General features: G+C 34.4%; 1 protein-coding gene across 1 annotated transcript in view; it reads right to left on the bottom strand.

Annotated features, from left to right (window-relative positions):
* Window positions 1-423: 423 nt before the first annotated feature.
* LOC137925628 (nucleolar protein 4) overlaps window positions 424-23,482 on the bottom strand; it is a 223,806-nt gene continuing 200,747 nt past the window's right edge. Inside the window, exons 5-15 of the mRNA XM_068769101.1 lie at window positions 10,616-10,667; window positions 10,327-10,401; window positions 8,476-8,603; window positions 7,344-7,517; window positions 6,681-6,926; window positions 6,200-6,346; window positions 5,312-5,556; window positions 4,414-4,494; window positions 3,486-3,559; window positions 3,086-3,175; window positions 424-2,998 (exon numbers count right to left, since the gene is read on the bottom strand). Of these exons, the coding sequence (XP_068625202.1) occupies window positions 2,760-2,998; window positions 3,086-3,175; window positions 3,486-3,559; window positions 4,414-4,494; window positions 5,312-5,556; window positions 6,200-6,346; window positions 6,681-6,926; window positions 7,344-7,517; window positions 8,476-8,603; window positions 10,327-10,401; window positions 10,616-10,667 (1,551 nt within the window). The 3' untranslated portion in view covers window positions 424-2,759. The remainder of the gene's footprint in view (window positions 2,999-3,085; window positions 3,176-3,485; window positions 3,560-4,413; window positions 4,495-5,311; window positions 5,557-6,199; window positions 6,347-6,680; window positions 6,927-7,343; window positions 7,518-8,475; window positions 8,604-10,326; window positions 10,402-10,615; window positions 10,668-23,482) is intronic.

Below are 23,482 nucleotides of genomic sequence, written 5' to 3'. Positions count from 1 at the left end.
AAGGGTATCGAGCCCGCGCGCTGTTATGCATAAAGAAGTTTATGTAGTGTTCGGGGCTTGACCACATGCCACATGTCCTTTACCCTAAGGAAGCATGTAAGTGCCGGCAGTTTATTTTGACATTGAGTTTATTTTCTCATTGATAAATACCGTTTTTTTTTTTGTCAATGAGATAATAAAATCATAGGATTTTATAAAACAAAATATAAAATTTTAAATAAATTTGTCCGGATGTTTTTTACCAAGAATATTAATGATTTTTCTTATTCGGTTTTGAACAAAAGAGAACAGACGTAGGCTTTCATATTTGGATAATGACTAAACGAAGCCAAAGTGAAAGAGGAAAGTGGTACGTAATAAAACAGCTGCTTCTTTTATGAGCATATTTAATATTTTCTTTTTCAAAATTGTAAAACTCACATTTTGAAATTGCAAAATTATAACTAAATTCTCATATCGTTAATAGTAACAATCGCCATTTTGTAATTTTTTTCTCCATCTTTTGTATTTCTCTCGAACTAATAATAATAATAATAATAGTCGTAAACCGTTTATACATCTCTAGTAATAATATATTTTAATGTCTAACAAATTCATTCTCTCAACGTACACCACCGACATCGTTATTTTTTTTCGTTATCTCAACATCAACTTTCACATATCTCTAATTAACTTTTTTTATAATACTTTAAACATACTTTTTACAATTTCTTCCATTTACAACGAGTACAGCCGACCTTCCATCGCACCGAATGACGTTTTCAATTTAGCAATTATCGGAATGGATCTCTAAAAAACTATAGAACATAACCTTAAAACTTAATATAAAACAGAATTGTACAAATTACTAATGTCTCAGCAATTTCACGTCTATCGTCTAATTCGATTATAATAATCAATTCGATTCTTTGGCAATTTTCGTATTCAAAAGTGAATTTACAATTTTTTTAATAAACTGGCTTGAAAGCGAATACTATTGAGAAAGAACTGGCAATATTTACGAACTATTCCTATTATATTTTATATTGCGGTCTCCCAGTTGGTACCGGCTGTGAGAATTGACCAGAACAACGAAAGGCGAATTGTTTTATGAACCCCGGAAGTTCAAAAAGTCCATCTCCAAAGCCGGTATCAATAAGAGATATAAAACCAGAAGCAACGTAATAAGCGTTTATTAAATCTGAATTATTATTTACTTGATTACTTAAAAACTTATCAACGAAAAGATGTCCTACCGTTCTAGTAAAATTATATGAAAACTGGCCGAACTTTGTACAAAGGCTTAAATTATTTTAAGGAATTATTTAAGTATGTAACAACTGAGGGCACAACAATAAGATTTGTCGTTTTAGATCAACAAAAAATTTAGGCCAAAAATAGAAACTTTTCATAGATTGAACGGGTCCAATTTGTTACAACAGATAGAACCTTAATTTGTACACTGTAAGCACTAGATAATGCAATAACCTACCTAAAGTACTTGGCCATAAAGTCTATGGTAACAAATAGATATACATACAAACATGAATCTTGTACTGGGCGAAGCGAAAATTAATAAAAAAAATATCGACCGAAAACATTTTGAATTTTTTTTTAAATCTAATATGGTGTTTACACTCTTCAATGGCTGCGTATCGCCAGTGCAGAAAAAATATTTTAATGAATAATATTTCTTGGATGGAGCCAATCACGATTGTATTGTTTAAGGAAAGAAAGGAAAACATATAAACAAAAAATACATTACTTGCATATAAATACAACTACTGCACTATAAGTATAATACAAATCAACAAATAAATTCGTGCTTCTTACACCTACAACGCCGCTAAGGGTGAACTCGAGCCAATGAACAGACACCCACCGAACTGAGAAGTGACAAGATCTACATTCGGTTGCCTTTTCGAACGCCTACAACAGCCGCTAAACCCACCGGGCAAGAACTCAACACCTTTTATAACCTAACACTACGAACTCCCTGATTTTTTTTCTTACATCTAAATATACACAAAAATAATTTTGTACTCTTTCAACGAGTTAATGGCAACACGTGTGTAGGTTTTTACATTATGGCAGCATCGAACTATAGCCAAAATATAGATCTTAGATTTTATGAACTCGTAACTCCTATGTCCTAATGATTTAAACTGGCGAAAAAACGTAATATCTAGTGAAAGGGTCAGTAGACCTGCGGCTAAACAAGCAATATTATTAATATGAATGCAATTGCACCAGCATCAATACTGCTGGCGACTTAAACCTCTGTAACTAGACCTGCATCAGGCCGTGAACGAGTCTTAAATATATCTTACTTAGATTGAAATTTTTATTTAAATTATGACTGAGACAATCCTCCGATGTAAGAAAGAACATTTTCTTTTGAAAAGAAAATTACAATACTTAAATAACTTTCCCATTTAGCTAATCAGAAATCAACTACAAATAATAAATCTTATACGTCTCCGAAACTTTGTAGTTGATTTCTTTAAAGAATCTAAAATACATTTTACATGAAAAATTATAAGTTTTTTTTTTATACAACCAATCGCAAACATTCCTATTTTGTTTTAAATGCAACAGTGGATAAAGAGAGAAATGTAGCAAACGTCCCTTTTGCCATCAAAGAATAAGTTTAAAAATAAACCTTTACTAATGGGTATAAATAAAGAAATATATTAGTCACTCTTTAAACCACTGTTACGGATAAATTAGAAGTATCCGAATTTGAATCCGAATATATCCGTAACGGATTTAGGCGTGTCCTAGGGTTGATTAAGGAGTAATGCTTCGAGCTCGTCAGCGGAACGCAGAAGAAACGCAGCGGATTCGCGATAGCCTGTGATCAGTTGCCGGACCGCGCCAACTTCAGCCCCCGACAGCTTATGTGACAGCAATGGAGCTTTGGACTGCGAAGACGTGGACCCAGCAAGGGTCGTAGCCCCCGAGGTTGCGTGGAGCGATGTCGACGACGGCGTGTTCTTCAGCGACAGATCTGTTGGAGCTGATTAAAAGTTTATGTTAATTAATTACTCCTTAAGAAAAATGAATTAATAAAATATTAAAAAGTTTTTCCAACCTAACCACTCACCGGAGAGCGTTGGGAAAGTGTGCGTGTGGGCTGCCATGGCCGACAACAAGGCGCTCTGGTACGCCGCCATAGCAGCATTCATTCCTACACCTGTAGGTGGAAAAAATAATCTAATAATATAAAAATAAATCGATTATATTTTCTAGATATGTCCCCCCAATGGTGGAAATCTATGGATTTACAACGACCTTCGCTAAATCGTTTGTTCACCTTGTAGATGAACATCCTGCGCTGCGTTTTCCTTTCCGTGGTCTCCAGTAGAAAAACTTCACGTAATAAACTTTCGAGAATAGTCATCTCAAGGGCGCGTTGAGCGAATGCGAGCACGACAATGGCGGAAAAGAAAATGTATGTTTACACAATATAATTTTTTAATATCTTATTACATATTTTCTATTACCTGTCGGTGGAAGCGAAGACAAGGTTGAAAGCAAAGCACTGCTAGACAGGGCCGAGGCGCTGCTTGTACTGGAGCTAAAAATAATTCAAAATTTTTAATTTTATTTTGTATATTTTCTTATCTCATATCTTGTTTGCAAAAGACTTTTATATCGTCAATATTAAAGCCGTATTATATTAAATACCATTACTTGGCTGCAAATAACTGAACAGTGGTAACCCAGTGGGTTTAATTTCAGGGATACACTCTAATATAATTCACAGTTTGTGCATTAATTATATAGGATTGGCACTGCTCAAATGAGTTTCCATAGGATGGACTGCAGCGCCCTTTGGGTGTCATAACACCACATTGCGATATCGCCAACCCGATTACCAAGCGATAAATCTGTTACACCCCTCCCCTCTAGATATCTTTAAAGGAGGCCTTTGCCTTGCAGTGGTCTAAAAGACGTCTGGCTTGCAATGCTATAACTTATTTTTAAATGTTATGCAACTAACAAGGTAATATACAAAGGTGCACAGATACATTTTTATTATGAAAATGACGAGCGTAACATAGCTATGGTTTTAATTTCATAATCCTGCCTTGCACCAAATTTATGGTAACATTAATAGTGTGCTGACTGTCGGGTGTAAGATATGTGTTTTAATTGTATTATGCGTTAAAATGTTTCGACTATAACTAGGCAATATTAAAAAATGTTGGTGATGTACTTTATAATTTATTATTCAATAATTAATGTTTTAACATACCAAAATACATATAAATGATTGTATTAATTTTCATCATTATGTGGTAATGTAATAAATTAACAGAAAACAAATTGTAAGAAAAACTTAGTCTGTAAAAACCCAACTACATAATTTATTACATTTCTTAATTGATATATTTTGCCAATGTGCTAAAAATATTATAAATAACTTACTTTTGTCTTCCGAAAGTCTGTGGAGTACCGAAAGTGCTTGGGAAAGTTGGTCTGAACAATGGCGCCGGTGAGGAAGCAGGGCTGTCGACAAATGATCAAACTGTTATTGAAATAATTGTGACACATAACTTTAACATGTAGAATTAAGTAAAGCTACTCTTACGATCATTGTTAGAAAGGCTATAGGTTGCCATTAAGACCTTTCGGAAGCGGACTGCATCCAACGTCTTCCGACGACCTTAATTAGTAGGTGGTCATCCTATTCTACGCTTACCAGTCCTCTAGAACTTTAAGGACCCAGCAGCCATTTGCTTTGCGCTATATAGACTGCTCACTGTCACTGTAAGTCGCCAATCAGCTCGGCTATCACGTTTACTTTCGTCTACGGTGCTACTTTTATATTGAAATAATTTATAAATAAAAATTATAGTATTAAATACATAGCTTCGGAACTAAATGGACTATGGTTGAAATGATAATAATGATATTTAAGTTATAAGATGATGCAATTTTTTTTATTTGTCCAACAACGAATTTAAATCGTCAGGTCTACAATGACCTCCAACATATTCTGACATGCAGTATTTGATTGTTTACATTGTCGTTTCAATCGTAGGATGTTCACAGCTGGACGTAGACCTGTTAGGTTCCGCTGGAAGCAGTCTGCATCCAGGGTATTCCGACGACAAGATTATCCATTCACTTTGTCTGAAGACGTCCCACGCTGCGCTTAATGATCTGTGGTCTTCCCTCCAGAACCTCAAGGTCCCAATGGGTATTTATTCTGCGCGCTTGGTATCAAATATAATATTTATAGTCTTAGCTTGTCTAGCTAGCATTATCTATTATTATATGTTATTATTATTATATATTATCTAGCATCTCGTATAGTCTTTACCTAGCAGTCTTGCTCCCAGTATTGCCATTAGCATTATCAATCTTCAAAGTATTGTTGTTAAGAAGAGCATTTTCAATAGACGGGCTTGTTGTAGGCCGCGTGGTGTCGGCCGCCGCTTTGCTATGCCCAGCGCTGGACAAAGAAGTGGCCGTGGCGGTGCTGGCGGTGGTAGAAGTACTTATAGCACCGCTGTAGAGACTCAGGAATGACGAGGCCACCGCTGAGGTAGCAGTTGTGTCTATTGCCTGAAATATGTTGCATCAATTAGAAATTTATACGCAATTATCTCATACTATGAACGCTTCAAATTATTATACAATACATATTTTATTTATTTAAATAAAATATTATAATTTTAGACTCTTCATTAACGATTTACGAATGACTTATTCGGATATACATAAATCACTTTAGGTCCAAACAGGGGTGTACCCAGTGGAACACCTAACATTTATTATTTGTATTTTGTTGTTATAGTGTTAAATGTATTGCACATTGAAAAGCTATTCGTACAACACCGGGTTATGTCAATATATTTACTTTAAAATTTTGCTTTGCTAATTAAAATAATGAAACTGAGGATTTGTTCAAGTTTTGGCAGACAAGGCTCTACATCAGAGGTTTCGCTGGTTTACGTGAAAGATTAAGGCTGGTTCCGGTGAACTGCCTGCAGCCACATAATACGATATATATTAGAACATTGATAGGTGACGTAAATTCAACATTTTAGTTCTTTATTATAGAAATCCGAAAAAAAAGTTTTTTTTTCAACATGAACTTTTATTATTTTGTCACGACAAGGCCTATCCTCATTCTCAAGTCTGTCATGGACACCTGGGTGTCCACCACTTTGACAACCATTGCTTTAGATCTTTTTTTCCGACTAACCATGGGCGTGGGCAGTGTGGGCATGGGCTGACTAACGGGGTCGAGACCGAGGCGCATGCGCTTGGCGTTCAGGCTCTCGTTCTCGCAAGCTTGCGCCAAGATATGCTCCGCCTGCACTGATGTCAAATGTGCCGGGGTCGGACGCACCTGTAACAAAAAAAAATTAAATTAAACTAAAGAATAAAAATTATACGTGTGTTCCCTTTTCGACGTTTTTTACCTACGATTTTTTAATAACATTGACATCTGGTCTGAAAAATATATGTAAATCAGAGCAGTAAAAAATATCAGTCACTAAAAAGAACATTCTACAATACCGTTAATCGAGTAGCGATGCTATTATTATTAAAAGTAAATCAATTGCAAGTACATAAGTTTTTACAACACACTTTAGGAACACATATTGAAACGTTACGTGAAGAAATAAAATTTCTTAACTAAGCAGGAATAAATTTGTAAAAATGTTCATTCGGACCCTCACCGCGGTATCCCACGCGCTACTAGACGGCGTGTTGCCCCCATTTCCACTACTGGGACCATCGCCGCGGACTTTCTTATTCCTCCTGCAGCTCTTCAGATACGTCCTGATCCTCTTTCGGGCGCGTTCGGCAAACTCCGGAAACTGTCGCGTGCACGAATCTATTATCGCTTGGATTTTCTCTTTCGGTTGTTTGGATATAGGAACTATCCTGTCTAGATTCTCATCAACGAATAGCCGGACGAACATCTGCAAAGATAGGCGTATTGTGTTTTGTAATGTTTTGTAAGACAAAATAATCTTTGCTGTGTTAAGTCCTCCGAGTATCTATAGGAAGCTTGTAAAACGACAAGGTATTTCATGATAGTAATTTATATATACTTCAAGGTTCCGTATAGATTTTATCTTAGATAAGTGACTATTAAAAATATCCATGACAGACCAAAAAATAGAATTTGTTTTAATAGATGGAATTTTTTTTCGAAATAAGTGTGAATAACATTGGCCACAGAGAAACATAGAAGCTTAATTTTAAAATTAAAAATATTATATTGCATAACTATCTCTCAAAATATTACGAACGTTGTTTGCCCAAATTTCAAACTAATCCCGAATACGCTTAGATAAGTTATGATGGTTCTTTAAATAAAAACAGTGTATAATTACATTGAATGCCTTTAGTCGTTCCGGATCGTGGTGCTGAGGATCGACACGGTCGTCGCTATCGTCGTCAGAGGCCCCAGCGTCGTCATCGTCTTTAGTGCGATCCGAAGAAGAAGTCTCGTCGTGCGTGGATGCCGGCTCTAGTCCCGGAGTCGCAGAGCCCACGTGGATTGGACTCTATGATTTCCAGACTCATTAATCTTAAGTATACCTTTCAACTTCATTACTTAAGTAATTTTTCTTCTCCCGAAATTATACTAACTTATTACTGAGTTAAGAAATTTTTTAAAATAATTTTAGTGTATATGAAATCCTAAAGTGTGTTATAATTATTGCTAATTTATTAAAAAACGTATTATTCTTCCACCTCAATTCGAGAAACTTTTTCTACGATGATGCTATAATAATTCCGATTTTTATTGTTTGCACTACTCTACAACACAAATAAGACATTTAATATTTATTGACGATTTTCCAATTGTTCTGCTAATTTAAACGGTATACGAGTAAAATGTCTATTAAACGAATAATTGTTATGTTAAAAAGTATGACTAGTTTATTAACGACAATATTTCATAAAATATTTTTGATGCTTTAATATAACAAACGCAAAATAAACATACAACTATGTAAGTTAGTTAGTTATCCATAGTAATATAAAATAAAAAAGACACGATAAAGCCTACAAAGAAGTAAAATAGATTGCTAATGTCAGTTTATCCATACAAATATGGCGTGGAAACCTTGAAGAGAAGGATGAATGCTGGGTTAGTTTTAATAACGAAGGCTATTTCAGCCCTTAACATGGGAATCAAAGCTAAGTCTGTCCTGGCATCTATCGTAAAACATGTCCATAGTTGTTACAGCTCAAGACTTCATATCTGTTTACAAATAAAATAATACTTGCTTAACAACAAGCCAGTTTATTTATGGTCTATTGCGTTTTTGTAGGTCACGAGACAATATATTTATGATCCAATGCGTAACAACGTCTCCTGCTAAACCACCTTGTAAAGTCCGATGATAATCCATTAATACCACTTAAAATAAAACGTGATACAATTTAGAAGAAAATTGAATAGAAAAGCGTGTAAATACAAAATATATTTGAAACGCTCTCAACCTTAAAACTCACCGAGTGGCCAGTAGCCAATGGAGTCGGTGGCTTAGGAGGCTTGCTTCCAAGTCCTAGGGCGCTGTGGTATGAGGCCCAGAGATCAGCCATGCTATCGGCCCCGGTTTCTGTGATGTCACCGTTTCGACCTGCAAATACCAGGCAAATATAAGACGCTGGTAACAAATAATTCAATACATATATTATGAGTGCTGAACACTCGTATGGTTACGGGATGTTCATACGAGTAGCTTAAAGTTCAGAAATATTATATAACATTATCATATATCGGTTCAGAAATTTTAAGTAACAATTTTATTTTTAAGAATTTCTAAGTAGTAAGAGACTAACCTATGTCTCTAGATGATGACTGTATACATAAATGGCCTGATTTTGTATTTCAAAAGCGTCTTTATGAATTTACATATTTTTACTATCAGATAAGATGTCATTTTATGAATATAATAAATAGAAATGTTCATTCTCGTTTTTAACATAGGTATTTTCTAGTTTTACCTAAGAAGTAACAAATGAAATTGTAAATAATAAAACTGGAATATTTTAATAGTAATCATAAGAAAGTACATTAAAAATTATATTCCATAATTATAATTATCTATTTTTTTATTTTTATCGTGTCTATATACAAAATAAACGCTATTTTTAAAAACATTTAGTAAATGAGTTAAAAGAAATTGATACAAATATAATAGTCAGATAATTATTTACATTTAACAATCTTTAACATTACTGTATGAAAAAGATTCTAAATATAAGTGATAGTAAACTGTGGTGTAAGAAAATCAATAAATGAGTGTTCTGTCATAAGTCAGAAAAATTATGTATGCGCCCATTTATTTTTATTTTTGTTGTTTGACAAATATGTGAAAAAATTGTGCGAAAAATAGAATTTAAATAAATAAATTAAAGCTATTATATTGAAATTTACAATAGACCATACATTTATTTATCCATGACCATCACTGAAAAAAAATTAAAAAACCCCTCCAAGTTTTTCTAAAAAAATTTTATTTTGTCTGTTTAAACTAACTGTATATTTTTTTGTTGTACTGTATAAGAAACATTTAAAAATGAAATCCCGGAAAGATTTCTAATTTAAGTAAAGTTAAAAATGTAATTTATTCTACAGCTTTAGACTTTTAGCAGAAAATAATCGCGTTCTTAAATGACGAAATTCATACATTTTTCGTAATAATTTTGTATTACAACTTAAGCAATTCAAGGAATGACAAACACGAAAAAAGAAACTTCAAACCGTTATTGCAAAACTTGTTTTGTTTCGTTCTTTTCTAGCCTAGCGTTTGTTTCTACAGAATCAGCAGACTCGACAGTCCATAATTTTCGTTGTACAATATTTAGTATTCATAGTCAGTTACCAAGGCGGCAGAAATTAATGAGGGTGTGCAGGAGGCATTCGCAGGGGACCGGTGCATCTGCTTCTAAATGTCAACCCGAACAAGCCCCTCGCCTATAAATAATTTGAGGTGCCTGCCTCGCACCGCCTGCGCCCCTGGTACCCCGCTCTCTCGATATGGCTTCGGTGAGGTAGTAAAAATAGCCCGGCTAGCCCGTTTTGCCATGAAAATTATGCAAGACCGCTGCTTAATAAACTGTTCGGTTAGTTCGGCAACAGGACTGCAGTTACCCGTTATGTTGTCCGACTTTTTTGAACGAGAGTTTATATTTTGTCATACGTTTTTATTTTATGCCTTTAAAATTTCATTTTTAACGACCGCCTATGCGAAAAAACGCGTGCGCTAATGAACTTTATTCAATTAGAAGTAAGAGTGAATAAATTGAAAAAAAAAATTGAGAAAGACACACATGAATAAGTCATTCAAAACAGTTTACCTTGACTCTGGCTGTGGTAATTCCATGCCAGCAACATCATTTTCAACTTCTCTGCATCTTTCGCGAAGGCCTGACCTGCACCAGATCATATTCGCCAATCAATTTCAAATTTGGAATTTTAGAATAAAATAATTTCGAGACGCTTTTATTAGCCGATTCATTGACGGTATTTTATGCCGACGAAATGTTTATTATTTAACTTTATTTGAAACATAAAATACCAAACTGATTTGATGCAAGTACTGACACATGCGATAAGTTTTTAAAGAATAATTTAGTAAATACTAACCGGAAAAGTTATCCTCGTCATTCATATCAGTGGGTTCTGGCGTCAAATTGTCCTGGAACAAAAATATCATTTAGATTTTGTGACATCTAAAAATAATAATAATTACTATTAAAATAAATATATCGCAGTATTATATATATAGTCGAGAAAATAATTATAAAGATCATATGTTTTTATTTCTCAGAAAAACTAAAGTCTTAGACGTAGCTCGAAGAATTGCTTGTCTCAAGTGGCAGTAGGCGGGGTACATCGCTCTTGCAACCGACGGTTATTGGAGCTGAAAGGTTTTTCGAGCGGCAACCATGTTTGAGATGCGGCATCGGTTGATCGCCTACTAGGTAGACCGACGACATTGTTAAGGTATCGGGAAGTCAGTGCAGGAAACGCAAGACCGGTCATCGTGGCGATCTCGAATGGATCTCATTCAATCCAATTTGTATAGTGTTAAAAGTGTAAACTTTAAATACAAATACCTCCGCTAACGAGATTATTTAGATTGGAAACAAAACTGTCAGTCTTAATAAATATAAAGGTATTCTTTATAAAGATTTAGTAGTGCTACGAAAGTTGCTAAAGAGCAGATTAGATTAAAACAATTTATGACTACATTTCCGAATGGAAATATCTTTATCACTGGTGACGGTAATCCCTTTAGATACTGCGGTACTATATCCTGATTGTAAATATTAAATAATTAATAAATTAGCGAAATGGCCGACGGCGGGAGGTTTGGGGTCATCGCACTGGTTCGCGGGCACGAATCGATAGTGCTTCAAATGGACATGCCAATGAATATAAGTTTATATATCACACCACGTATGCGCAAATCCCATGATTACCTAAGTAAAACCCGAACCTGCCCCAACTGTTACAGAAAGGTAAACCAATACCTACATTTCTTACTTAAATATTAAAAAGATATAATATTTTCACTTACGAAAATTAATAAAATCTAACCATTAGTATTAAAGAGAAAACTTTCTTATTTTTATTAGAAGTTCTTAATATTGCTATACTAAAAATAAACATCGTCAGGTTTTATTATATCCCATTTTTTGACAACCAATCATAAAAAGTGCTGGTAACTCGGAGGTAGATGACTGAGACTTACGATCGTAGGTCGCGAGTTCGATTCCCAGTATACAATCTTATATAATTTAAACTATGTGCATTAATTACATAGGATTGCTACTCCTCACAAACAGGTTTCCAGAGGATAGGCAGCAGTGTCCTCTGCGTACCATAATACCATACAATGATGCAAAACGTGGTGATTATAGTATATCACCCCGTAGCTATTTTTAAGGGAAGTCTATGCTATACAGTGGGCGTCTATAGGCTGAAACAGGAAAAAACCTTAAAATAAAATATATAATGAAATCGTTTGTGCGACATTTTATCGTCTCCGTTAACTTCGCGAAAACTCAACAGGTGCTTGCTTACTCAACGCTGTAATTTAAATATTTATTCTAGAATAACCTTTCGCTGTAGCTACATTACAATCAAATAAAAAGGAAATAAAGTCAATTTAAACATTATAATTTTAAAACTCATCCTATCTTAATTTAACAATATTATTGATTCTCTCTTATTCAAAATTAAATAACAGTTGACGACAAGACATATTTGTCAGAAGGAAAGAAAAACGAAGATAGACTGTAAATAGAAATACATCATCGTACAACTCCCTCTAAGATATCTATGGGGGGATATATAATCGCCATACTATGTAGGAGTGTTGGCGATCGCAATATGGTATTATATCGCAAGTCTCATTTTTGTACCGCAGGACTACCACCTCTCCGAAAAATACATGAATATATATATATATATATATATATATATATATATATATATATATAAAATAATCATCAAAAACGTACTTACGAGTAATTAGCTACTCAAATATAAAAATTACAATTCAAATGGAGAAGATGCAAAATTCTTGCTTTAAATTTATATGTACAATATTTGCGTAACATATGGATGATGTTTTTCGTAATACATACCAACTAAATCACTTATTTAGCACAATACAGTAACTACTACGTAGTGCCTACGTCGTTATTTTTTTAGGACGGCGCTTGTTTTCGCAATGTTGTTGATTAACACTTATAATGATAACCTAGTAAATTATAATACATATTCGTGTGTATATTAATTATATATAATACCTTTGTAGTTTAAGCAATATAGGATGCACCAAAAATCATGACTTTTGTATTTTAATAACTTCGCACTGTCATTTACAGACATAGTAGCAATATATATAATGAACAACCTTATGACATTATAAGAAAGCCTGTAAGAGAATGTATACAAATTTTCGGCTGTTTATTAAGAAGTCGTGAGGCCCATGGTAGAAGACCATATCTAACAGCGGACGTCTTACCGATAAAATGTGAATGATTATCATGACGGAGGAACTGAAATTTGAATCTAAAACTTTGTATATTGTACCAATTTAACTTTTTTAACTTTGTGTGATCTACCACATAATGATGCAAAACACTAAATACTATTATGGTACAGGACACTGCTGCCAATCCTCTGAAAACTTGTTTGTGAACAGTGGCAATCCCATATAACCAATGCACAAAATGTAAAACTGTATTCCAGGAATCGAACTCGCTACCTTTGGCTGAATATTCTGCTTACTAACCAATAAAAGCAATTGAATTGTTCATTACTTTATAACACAGTAAACGATTTATATAAAAAAATAATTAATGTTATTAGTTTACACAAAGTCCAACACACAAAATGACAGAAAATTCTAAATTTCAATCTAAATTTTAACGCATGAGCTAATATGTCGCTTTAAAAAATTGTTGTTTACTTTGCACTAATATTTTATTGTAACTGCCAAACATTAATAACTCAATGCTATTATGCACTTTGAGCGATATGAGTTCAACATCGCTGCTAAATCCAAAAATACAAATTGAATTTTTTGCAATTCCTAAAACGCGTAGAGCTATGAAATTTAAATATTTATGAACAAAATGTACTGTTTATATTTAAATTATTAACCGAGTTATTTTAAAAGGGGAAAAGATTTTAATTTTAATGTTTTAAAAAGTTTAAAACGAGAAATATTTTTTTTAAACTTTATGCAAATTAAACTATAAATTTTCTGGTTTAAAAAAAAAGAATCGATATACATTGCATACTCTCTACGTTTGTTTGATTGTATTTTAAATTCATTTTTCAGAATTGATGATACAAATTAGGTAGGACAGCAGAAATTCATGACGCCAAAAGACATTAGAGGCACATGAACTTTGTTGAGTATCTAACTACCAGGTGCACATAGATAGTTAGGAGTAAGGTGGGGTGACACGGGCATGATATCGACCGTCTTGGAGGGCGGTGGCCAAGGACCGCATCTGCTATGCGGACACTAAATATCCGTTGACCCTTCCCCGCTTATGTACACCTAGTAGCGTATGTTGGGCTATTGCAATTTACTCGGTAATTAATTACACCTCAATGACAGATAAGGCGCACTAGTGCGTGCACGGCGTCTATGTACCTACGTACACACATGCGTGATTTTGTGATGGTAATTAGTTCCTGTCAATGTCTGGATAGATTGATCTCGTTTACTACTTACGAACCTATAAGAGTCCTTCTTACTGAGTCTGCAGTTTGATTGTCATTTGACGTCGTATTTTCATTATGATCCTAATGCAAATCCTAACGACATCTCAAATATCTTCACTAGCTACATTTAAAAGATCGTGTGCAACTACTTTCGTAGAAAATAAATTGATTACTTTTACATTTACACAATCAATCATTTCAATAATTTTTTGAAACACATGTAACTAGTTCTATTTGCAATAATTAAACAATATGATTAATTAAATGTAAGTTGCTGTAAGATGTAATAAACTTTTGAAAGAGTAGGTACATAACTATAAAAATCACTCTCATAGTTTGCAAGAAAAATGACACAAAGTTGTGTTCATTTAACTTATACTTTAATTAACATGTGAGAATTTCAAACATGATTTATATTTTATTTATCAAAATCTTAATTAGCAATAGTTAATTTATCGATTAGCTTCTTTATTAAAAACTCAATTAATAATAATTATCGTCAACATATTAGCCGTTGGCTTTCACCGTAGATTTCCAATAGTACTTGCAAGAAGCGGCATATAGTGTATTCCAAAAATAACAATAATTAACACAAATTACAAAAACTCTAAATTTTCTAGTGTAAGTAAACTAACTCCCTGCGAAAACATGCTCATCGGATTTTAAATAGAATCATGTCACCGAAGAACAACCGTAATACATACAGAGTGATTGGTCATAGGTATAAAAGCGTTAAAAGGATGAATGTGTAGCTAATTTGTCAACGAAAAATGTTAGTGATTTTTACCTATAACTATAACCAATCATCCTCTTTAAAGTGATAAATCTGAAACTCCATTGGTATTCGCAGGTCAATGACTTCGGGCAGTATTAAGTATACAGGGATAGATAGTAAACAATAATTCATTTTCAAATGTAGCAATCCGAATTTTAAAAACGCCTTTTCTCACTATGTTACCATTACGTTGTTTATTATTTCTAAAACAATCGATTTTTATACATTTTGTACCATATTAATTGACTGCAAATGAACCACTTCAGAGCGTTCATATCAATAACGAAACATTCCTATATAAATGGATAGATCAATGTTTCTGTGCTATGAAATGCCTGTGATACTTAAGTATATATTGTATTTTGTTTTGTACGCGCTTTTATATATAGACAGTTAAATCAAACTAATAAATAATTGTGAAATCAAAATTATAATTCGGTAAACAGAAATGTACTGCACGTGTAAGAACGACTGGAACCTTGCGTGATAAAATATATGTTATAAACACTTTATACGAAGCCTTTGCATTAAGATTTTTTAAACTCTTATAATTTTTTATTCATTGATATTTGTTTTGCGGTTAAGTTATCATTTTACATTTTATATTTAACAACAATACTTTAAAAAACTATATTTTATCATCATTACTTAGCAAGTTTACTAACGTGGACAAACGCTTCCTCATAGATTTACAATGGGATCGGTTGGAAGCGGCATCCTTCCTTGTAGATGGACATCGTATGCTGCACTTGTCAATCTTTATATAATAAAATAAAATTATGTACATAAAACTTAAATTTTAACATATTGGTTTATAATGGAGGAAACTATATCTCTGCATATATGAACGAGAGAGTTACATGATATTATTTACATGTCCTCATTTGATTAGTTGAAATGGTTATAATCTAGTCGCATTTGGCTTACTAGCGGAATTTGTAAAGCAAAAAAAAAATTCCGTTGTAATGAAACTTTAAAAAAATATCGATTCCGCGCTGCGGCCATTATCGATTCCTCTTTGTAAAATTACATGCTTTGTGCCTTTGAAGGTTGCATAATTAGATGGATATAGGGTAGAGTCGTCAGTGCACGTGAAGTCTTAAATAAGCAGGTATGAGAGGCAGTCTTGTTTATTTCGCTGCTTCATATCTACCAATGCTATGTGTATATGCTAAAAGTATTTACGCATTTGAGATAAGGTTTCTTTCATTTACTTTAACCACGTACTAACATCGACTTCGTTCTGTTAAAGTATGTATGTATGTCTACGTTTTGTTCTATTAGTTCTTCCTTACCCATTTTTACCAGGGCATAATAAATAAGTTGGATTTTAATCATTTATTCACTTCATTTCGAATTTTGAATGAAATATGATTGCTTGTTTACGGTAATAAATAAATTAAAGAACACGAATTTAATAAAATCTCGTATCAAATTAGATAATGAACATTCGATTAGGCTGTAAGGGTTCCTGGTATGAGAAGTGTTCACAATATATTCAGTTGAATTTCTTTGTTTTCACCAATCTAATAAAATAGTAGTATTTACAGATACTAGCCGAGGATCCTCTAGAAGCGAGGGATTCTAGGGGATCTTCGCCATCTAGGGTAACTTCGCTACCTTAAAAGAGGTTATAGGTTAGGCGCTCTCTGCAGCTAGCCGCCACCTCGGATGGAGAAACAATTCATTTTTTTATTTTATTCATCATCATCATCATTAAGAATAAAAAGGTAATGATCACCTAAAACTCTTTACGGTAATATCAGGATTTTTGTTTGTAATTTTTGTTTGATATTTCATTCGAATTGCATGAGCGGTATATAAGTCGGAGTTCAAAAAGCACCGTCCGCCTCATCTGCCGATAGACCAAATAAATTGTGGAATAACCTAGTTTTCGTCACAAAATAACTGCAAAATTTCGACAACCCATCGCTTATGTACCGAGTCTGGTATATAGTGATACATGGGCTATGTACTAGTGCCACCTCGCGGCTACCCCCGCATACTCCGTGTTACCCGTGTAGTGCTGCCTCCCCGCGGGCGATTGCGCTGCGACGCCCGTTGCCGGTATCGATACTCGACATCGATACTTATATGCACAATTTTCGCATTACATTTTTTTTACGAACTCACTTATTTGTATTATTTTTTTTACAATTATCCGTATTTAAATATCTTATACACTTAGAAACGCCTTTGTGGTAAACGATCTGATTGGAAGGCTCAGGTATGGACATGTATTAAATGTCGACAATAAAAGTTGGTCGAGATGAGAGTAAAATTTTATCACACAGGAGAAGAGACAGTGTCTTATGTTATATTACATTAGAATCATATCAGATTACGAATGGTAAAAAACATATTGAATACCAAGATGAAGCAAAGAAGATAGCAAATTTATGGATTTTTTTTTAATTTATATTAAAAAAATTCTAATAGGTGCTGTGAAAACGTGGTAAGTCGTTGGATGTAGTACAAGACCGGTTTTTGTTCATATTTGGGAGACCTATGAGGTACAATATGCGTCTAAAGACTGACATGAAAATGATATATTTAATAAATATAAAAATTAACTCGTCGTTTATGCCTATGTACAGTACAATTACAAGAACATGAGGAAGTAAAAAAAAGTTAGTGATTAGTTTCATCGACAAGTGACGATCATCGACAGGACGGCAGAGCCAGCAATCAGGTGGCAGTCAGCGTATAATCATTAAATACCCGGCGGGGGCGCGATGACGCCCGCGGGCGCCTCCCTCGCCGGTCCGCCCGCGCCCAATTATGAAAATACGAACAAAATACATTTAAATTTGGAACGCTGCGACCGTCAAAGGACTTTATATGCGATGTCATTTATTGATCATCGATTCATCGATAATGAGGTCCGACGCGCTGGTCACATCCTTACCTGCGGTCGCTTTCTTCTACGTGCACGTGAATACGTCAAGTGATTACGTGTAATAATTATTAAGGAATTATATAATATTTATGTATACAAGTTTTCCTCTGCATTAGATAATTCACTAAATATTAAATGGCGTAAATAACAAATTAAATCCTATTTTCTAGAACCGCGACTCGTTAGCCTCGTTTGTAAGTTATTCTTTCGAATCTAGTCACAAAACGAGAACCCATAGTGAAGTGGGCCATCCGTAAAAAAGTTGTAAAAGTTAGCGAAACTCTCCCCGAAGAATATTTACAAATTGCGAGATTTTAGTTTCATGCAATAGCTGGCAGTCCTTTTAAAACAGTCGCTCGGTTCCGCGAGCCAAAAAACATTTTCGCAAGCGCTCCCGCTAATAGCTCGAACGGTCGTTTTTTATTTTCGCTATTTTTAGAACTTTTCAGCCCATCTCGACCAGAAGCGCAGAGGCGGGCGGGAGTCTTCGCGGTCTTTCAAAATAAACGGCTTCCTTTAACATTCTGCCAGCTCCGTAGTTTCGCTCGCCGCTTGCGCCCCAGTATTTTTAAAGCGGACAGCGGCCCCCCTGCGGCACTCGCGGGGCCTGCGCTCCCCCCCTGCGTACCACGGGCCTCCCGACGCCCACACAGTAATACCATAACGGGTGCGAGCTATGACGAGATTATCTACGTACACACGTATCCGCTATACCCATACAAACAGTGACTATGTACCGCCCGTACATAAGTACATAACCGATGACTTGTGCACATAGCGGCATTGATTTACCGAGCCGGACGCGGGCTGTCATCGGTGCGCGATGACAATTACATGGCATTAAGTAAAAATTTCTGCGTGAGCTTGCAGATAATCAACGAGGAATTATCCCGATTGCGTGCACGCCGACGCTTAGGTCTCATGAAAGGCGGACTTAAAAACTGCGACGCAAACAGTTCATCAAATTTTCAATCGTATCATCATTACTAATATGCATTGAAATTAAAAAATATCAAAGTACATACGGACATGAAATCATAACTAGTGTATTTTACTTCCTGTAGATGTGTTTCAAAGGAAACGTATAACCGGAAGTATTAAATAATACACGCGACAGGAATAAAGAAAATATTACTCCTACTTTTCAACAGCGTTATTGGTAATTGTATAAAAAATAATTAAAACAAACTCATTTATTATACGTTAAGATTATACATTTAATTCATGTGAAATGAATTACAAAAGAACAAGTCTGCTAGACCTATGAAAAATTAAAATTACGTTAAATGTGAAAGTCTACACTAACCATTTATTACTCTAGTTCGATGATGACGATTATATGAAATCTAGAAACTTAACATTAACTTAATCTAGAAACAGATTTGTCTCTCTTGAGTAATATACTTATAAAGGCCAATTGCGATCAGCATGGCCGGAATCGCCAGACAGTGCCCAGAATTTTTTCTTTTAAATTTTTGCTACAAATTATATTTTAATAATAAAGGTTTTACAAAGAGATTTACTTTCAATACATTCGCTTGATTTTATTTCGATAATTTTACAGTATTGTATTTATAACCCTTCGGAAATAATTAAACACTGTAGTAACATTTCCAGATTCGTATGCATTAGTAATGTATTAAATGGTTTCTTTTACTACACTAAATATTCTTGTCAAAGTTTAAAGTTAAAGAAATTTGTTATAAGACAATACAGATAAAGAAGTCGCTGGATACGAGCAGCGCAAGCACCAGTCATCGTGGCGATCTTTAGGGGTGGCATTGGACGTCTATCGATTAACATGGTGAATACTAGACAAAACTGTAAGCGTTTTGGATTAAAAATAAGGTAAACAGGGTATTGTCACAAGCAAAGCACTCTTTAAGCAATAATTCGTTACGTATGGAATGGTGTTATAGCTAATAATATCAGTAGGTTTATTTGTCAGTTATCCCGTTCTAAAAGTGACAAAACATATTCGACGAATATGCTCAATATTTGTATTCTAGAAGTTTGCGAAAGCCTGTTGTACTCTTTACTAACCTATACTACAATAGATTCCTTGTCTTAGACTCTTATGACCTTTAGTGTTAATCCGCAAGCTACGCAGGCTAGTTGGTTATAGATGTAAAAGATTTAAAGGGTTAAATGTACAGTTCAATTGTAATAAAAAGCTTTATTTTGACGTTCCTATTTGCAATCACACTGTGTAAAGTGACCACTTCGAAATAATAACTTCTGACAGTACAAAGTTTACAGGGACAAATGGCGAACAATAATTAATTTTAATATGTTTATTCTTTCTTACATTGTCATGGCCATATTTAGTATTTCTAAAACCATTGATTTTTAGATAAGATATACCATATATAAATCAACAGCACTATGCATTGACGTCTTTAAAACTTTTAGGCCTATTTATAAACAACCTTTATATAAGAGAACTATAAATTTTATACAATTATTTTGAGTAAATCACAAATTATACTCACCTCCACCCAATAAACGCGAATATTGATGACTTCAACGTCGTTATAGATTACATTATTTGCAATTTTAATATTGACTATTGTATACAATATAATACTTATTATCTTATAATAATCCTTACCATTCCTACTGCAGTAAAAGAAATCCGTAAATGATAATAAAGCTTGCTAATGACTTGTCCCGACTACTACGGGAATGTTCAACCTCATGAATCGCTAAGGTTAAAGAGTGAGAAATATCATCATTTAGGACAATCGGATTCCAAATCACACTTTTTATACTAGAATTTAATTGTTTTCCAATGTGTTTATTTAAATCTCTCTTGATTGCAAAATGAAGAAATTAAGAAAAATTCTGACTATTAATCTTTTTTATATATTGTGTTAATTGAAATTGCTTTTTCGCGTATTATTCATTACTTACTACTACTAACAAGTAATCCGAAGGGATGGTTGTTAAATTATAAATAATTGGAACAAGGGGGAAGCTAGGTGCAGAAACCACGTTACCGCGCCAAGTACCAGGCTCGCAGCGGCGTCGCGGAGGTTGAGCGTAGACGTAGGCATTCATGTAAGGCGGCCTCTCCACTTGCTATAAGAGGCAAAAAGTGAGACGAAGATTTTCACGCTTAGGATCTTTGTACTAACATAAAATTTTATTCGTTAAGGATTTATTAGATTAATTATTAAGTTATTTCATGACTCCACTTGCAAGCAGTAACGCCATCATAGTATTTGAAGATAAAAAACAACAAAGGAGTGTCATTTCTTTTGTAATCATGTTTACTTCATATTGTTTCTTCAATCTTTATTTATATCATTATTACATTAGGTAATAAACGGCCACTGCAAGGCATAAGTCTTCCAAAAGATCGCCAAAACTCCTTTAATTATGTCGCCGGTTCACCTAGTGGAGGACCACCCACGCCGCGTCTACCAACTGTCATCACTCGAAAACCTTTCGGCCTCAACGGCCTTCAGAATATGCAAAAATAAATTATAAAAAATATAAGTGTTTATCGAATTATCAAAGTATATATAAGTGTACCAAATAGTGCCTGGTGTACCAAAAAGTGTATATTTCAAAATATGACTTAAAGTGTACAAATTTTACATATTATGTGAATCTTGTCACGGTAAGGCGCAATGGAAACGGTCCTTTATAACAAGGGGAGAGGCGGGCGACCTCGAAAAACCGAACCGGGGTCGTGTCTGCGTCGAAAAGCATCGCGAATTTCACAAAGCTTCCTAGCTACAGGGGTATCGCAGGGGAGACGCGGTTAGCAGCCGGCGCCTACCGCCGTGCCTGTTCTTTGAAGTGTGATAAACCCGACGAACGTACCTACTGAAGGCGAGGTTGCTATAAGCCGTCGCAGCCGCCGACTACGTATTTATGATGCGAACGCCACGCATTCAAACGCGGAAGCTGTCAAATATTTGCGCGGGAAAGCGGGCGGACGCGATCGCTACGAAGTTTTTATGACAGATTAAAAACGCGCTGTAATACGCTTTGCTTTTTAATCGATGCTCAGACTAATTTAACCGTAAATCACTGATACATTTTTTATTATGAAGTGATAAATAATGCGTAGGTGGACGGTCCGTTATTAATTTTATACACCGGCTTTTATATAAGGCTCTGTCGATGGAATTTTGATTCAACTCGAGTGACAGCTGAGACTTAGTTAATGGATAGCTTCGAACGATTAAACCCCAAAGGTGCGTTTCTATAATAACGAATAATTTTATCTTTATTTCTTCAGTATTTATTTTAGAAGCAGTATTGCAAATTGTAATAACTCTTTAGTTAAAAATTCATTTACATTACGATCAACATTCAATTAGTGGGTGGGATATTTTTATCTAAGTCGCTGTGCACAAACAAATTGACACAATACACTGCTGACCTCGTTTCACTGAACCTACCTACGTATATACTAGGAATGTAGAACTGCGAAAATACTTACGATAATGCGATAAAACTAGCCCTCCGCGTTATAGTTACGATCGTGCTATTAACAAGCTCTTCCTTAAATATGGATACGTCGTGCGTGCCGCGACGCGCTTCAAGACTCATGCTCCCCGGATAGCGAGATTTATAAACCTGCTTGAATTACGGTCTTATTCCCTAGTACGTTCGTTGCGTGGGAATTTTACATACTACATACATATTATATACAAACATACAAAACATCATGCACTCATATGTACGGTGTGTGTGGTGAGGTCGTTATTTTGGCGAATGTTCACGTCTACAATATTCTTAATATACGTAAAGTATATTTTTAACTTAACTAACCACAAATTTACTAAATCACAAGAAAGCGTTTACCAAAATTAAGGTAGCAAATAACAGTTATGCATTAAATATAGCGATATTAACAAAATTAAAAGGTACGATTTTAGTGACGAAATTTCTTTCCGCATTGACTTAGACGATTTCTTTCACAAACAACAGTTTCATAACAAATAAAAGTAAGATAGGCTCATACCAGACAAAAAACAAGGGCGTTCGCTTGATAATAAATGATTACAGAGTTCTTTAATACAAAATCATTGATTATAAGAAACGTAAAACTATAGAGACTACTTCCTTAAGTTACTAACAGATAAATAAATAACAAACAACTGTAGTTTTGTCTCACTTGCTCATTTGCAAAAATTTTATGAAAAATACACACCGCACATACTGGTTTTTGGTGTAAACAAAACATTTTAAACTACTTTTTACAAAAGAGAATTATCACCATTACATACATTTAAAGCTCATTTGTTAAATCTCATTCGAAGTTTTCAAAATGTTGATTAAAAAAAAACTTATGAAACATGTACTTCTTTACAAATATCCGTAATGTCGTCTGCTTCTGACACATAGAGTATGTAAAGAGTGATGTTCAATATTGCATATTCACTCACTATGGTGAAATGTTGAATACCGTGTCCTGAGTCGACAGTATTTGTCGTCAGAGCTAAAACCCCCCCACGTAACCACTCCACATTCCGTCGACTCATATAATCGTGCGAGCGAAATTTTCTGATGCCCTAGTGAAACCGCTTCTTCGTATATCGCATAAGTTATTTACCCACACGTTACTTTG

This window comes from Battus philenor, unplaced genomic scaffold, assembly GCF_028537555.1.
Source record: "Battus philenor isolate CCGP_79_NKW_IND1 unplaced genomic scaffold, ilBatPhil1.0.hap1 SCAF_27, whole genome shotgun sequence".
NCBI lineage: Eukaryota > Metazoa > Arthropoda > Insecta > Lepidoptera > Papilionidae > Battus > Battus philenor.
This window is presented reverse-complemented; position numbering and strand designations above follow the sequence as displayed.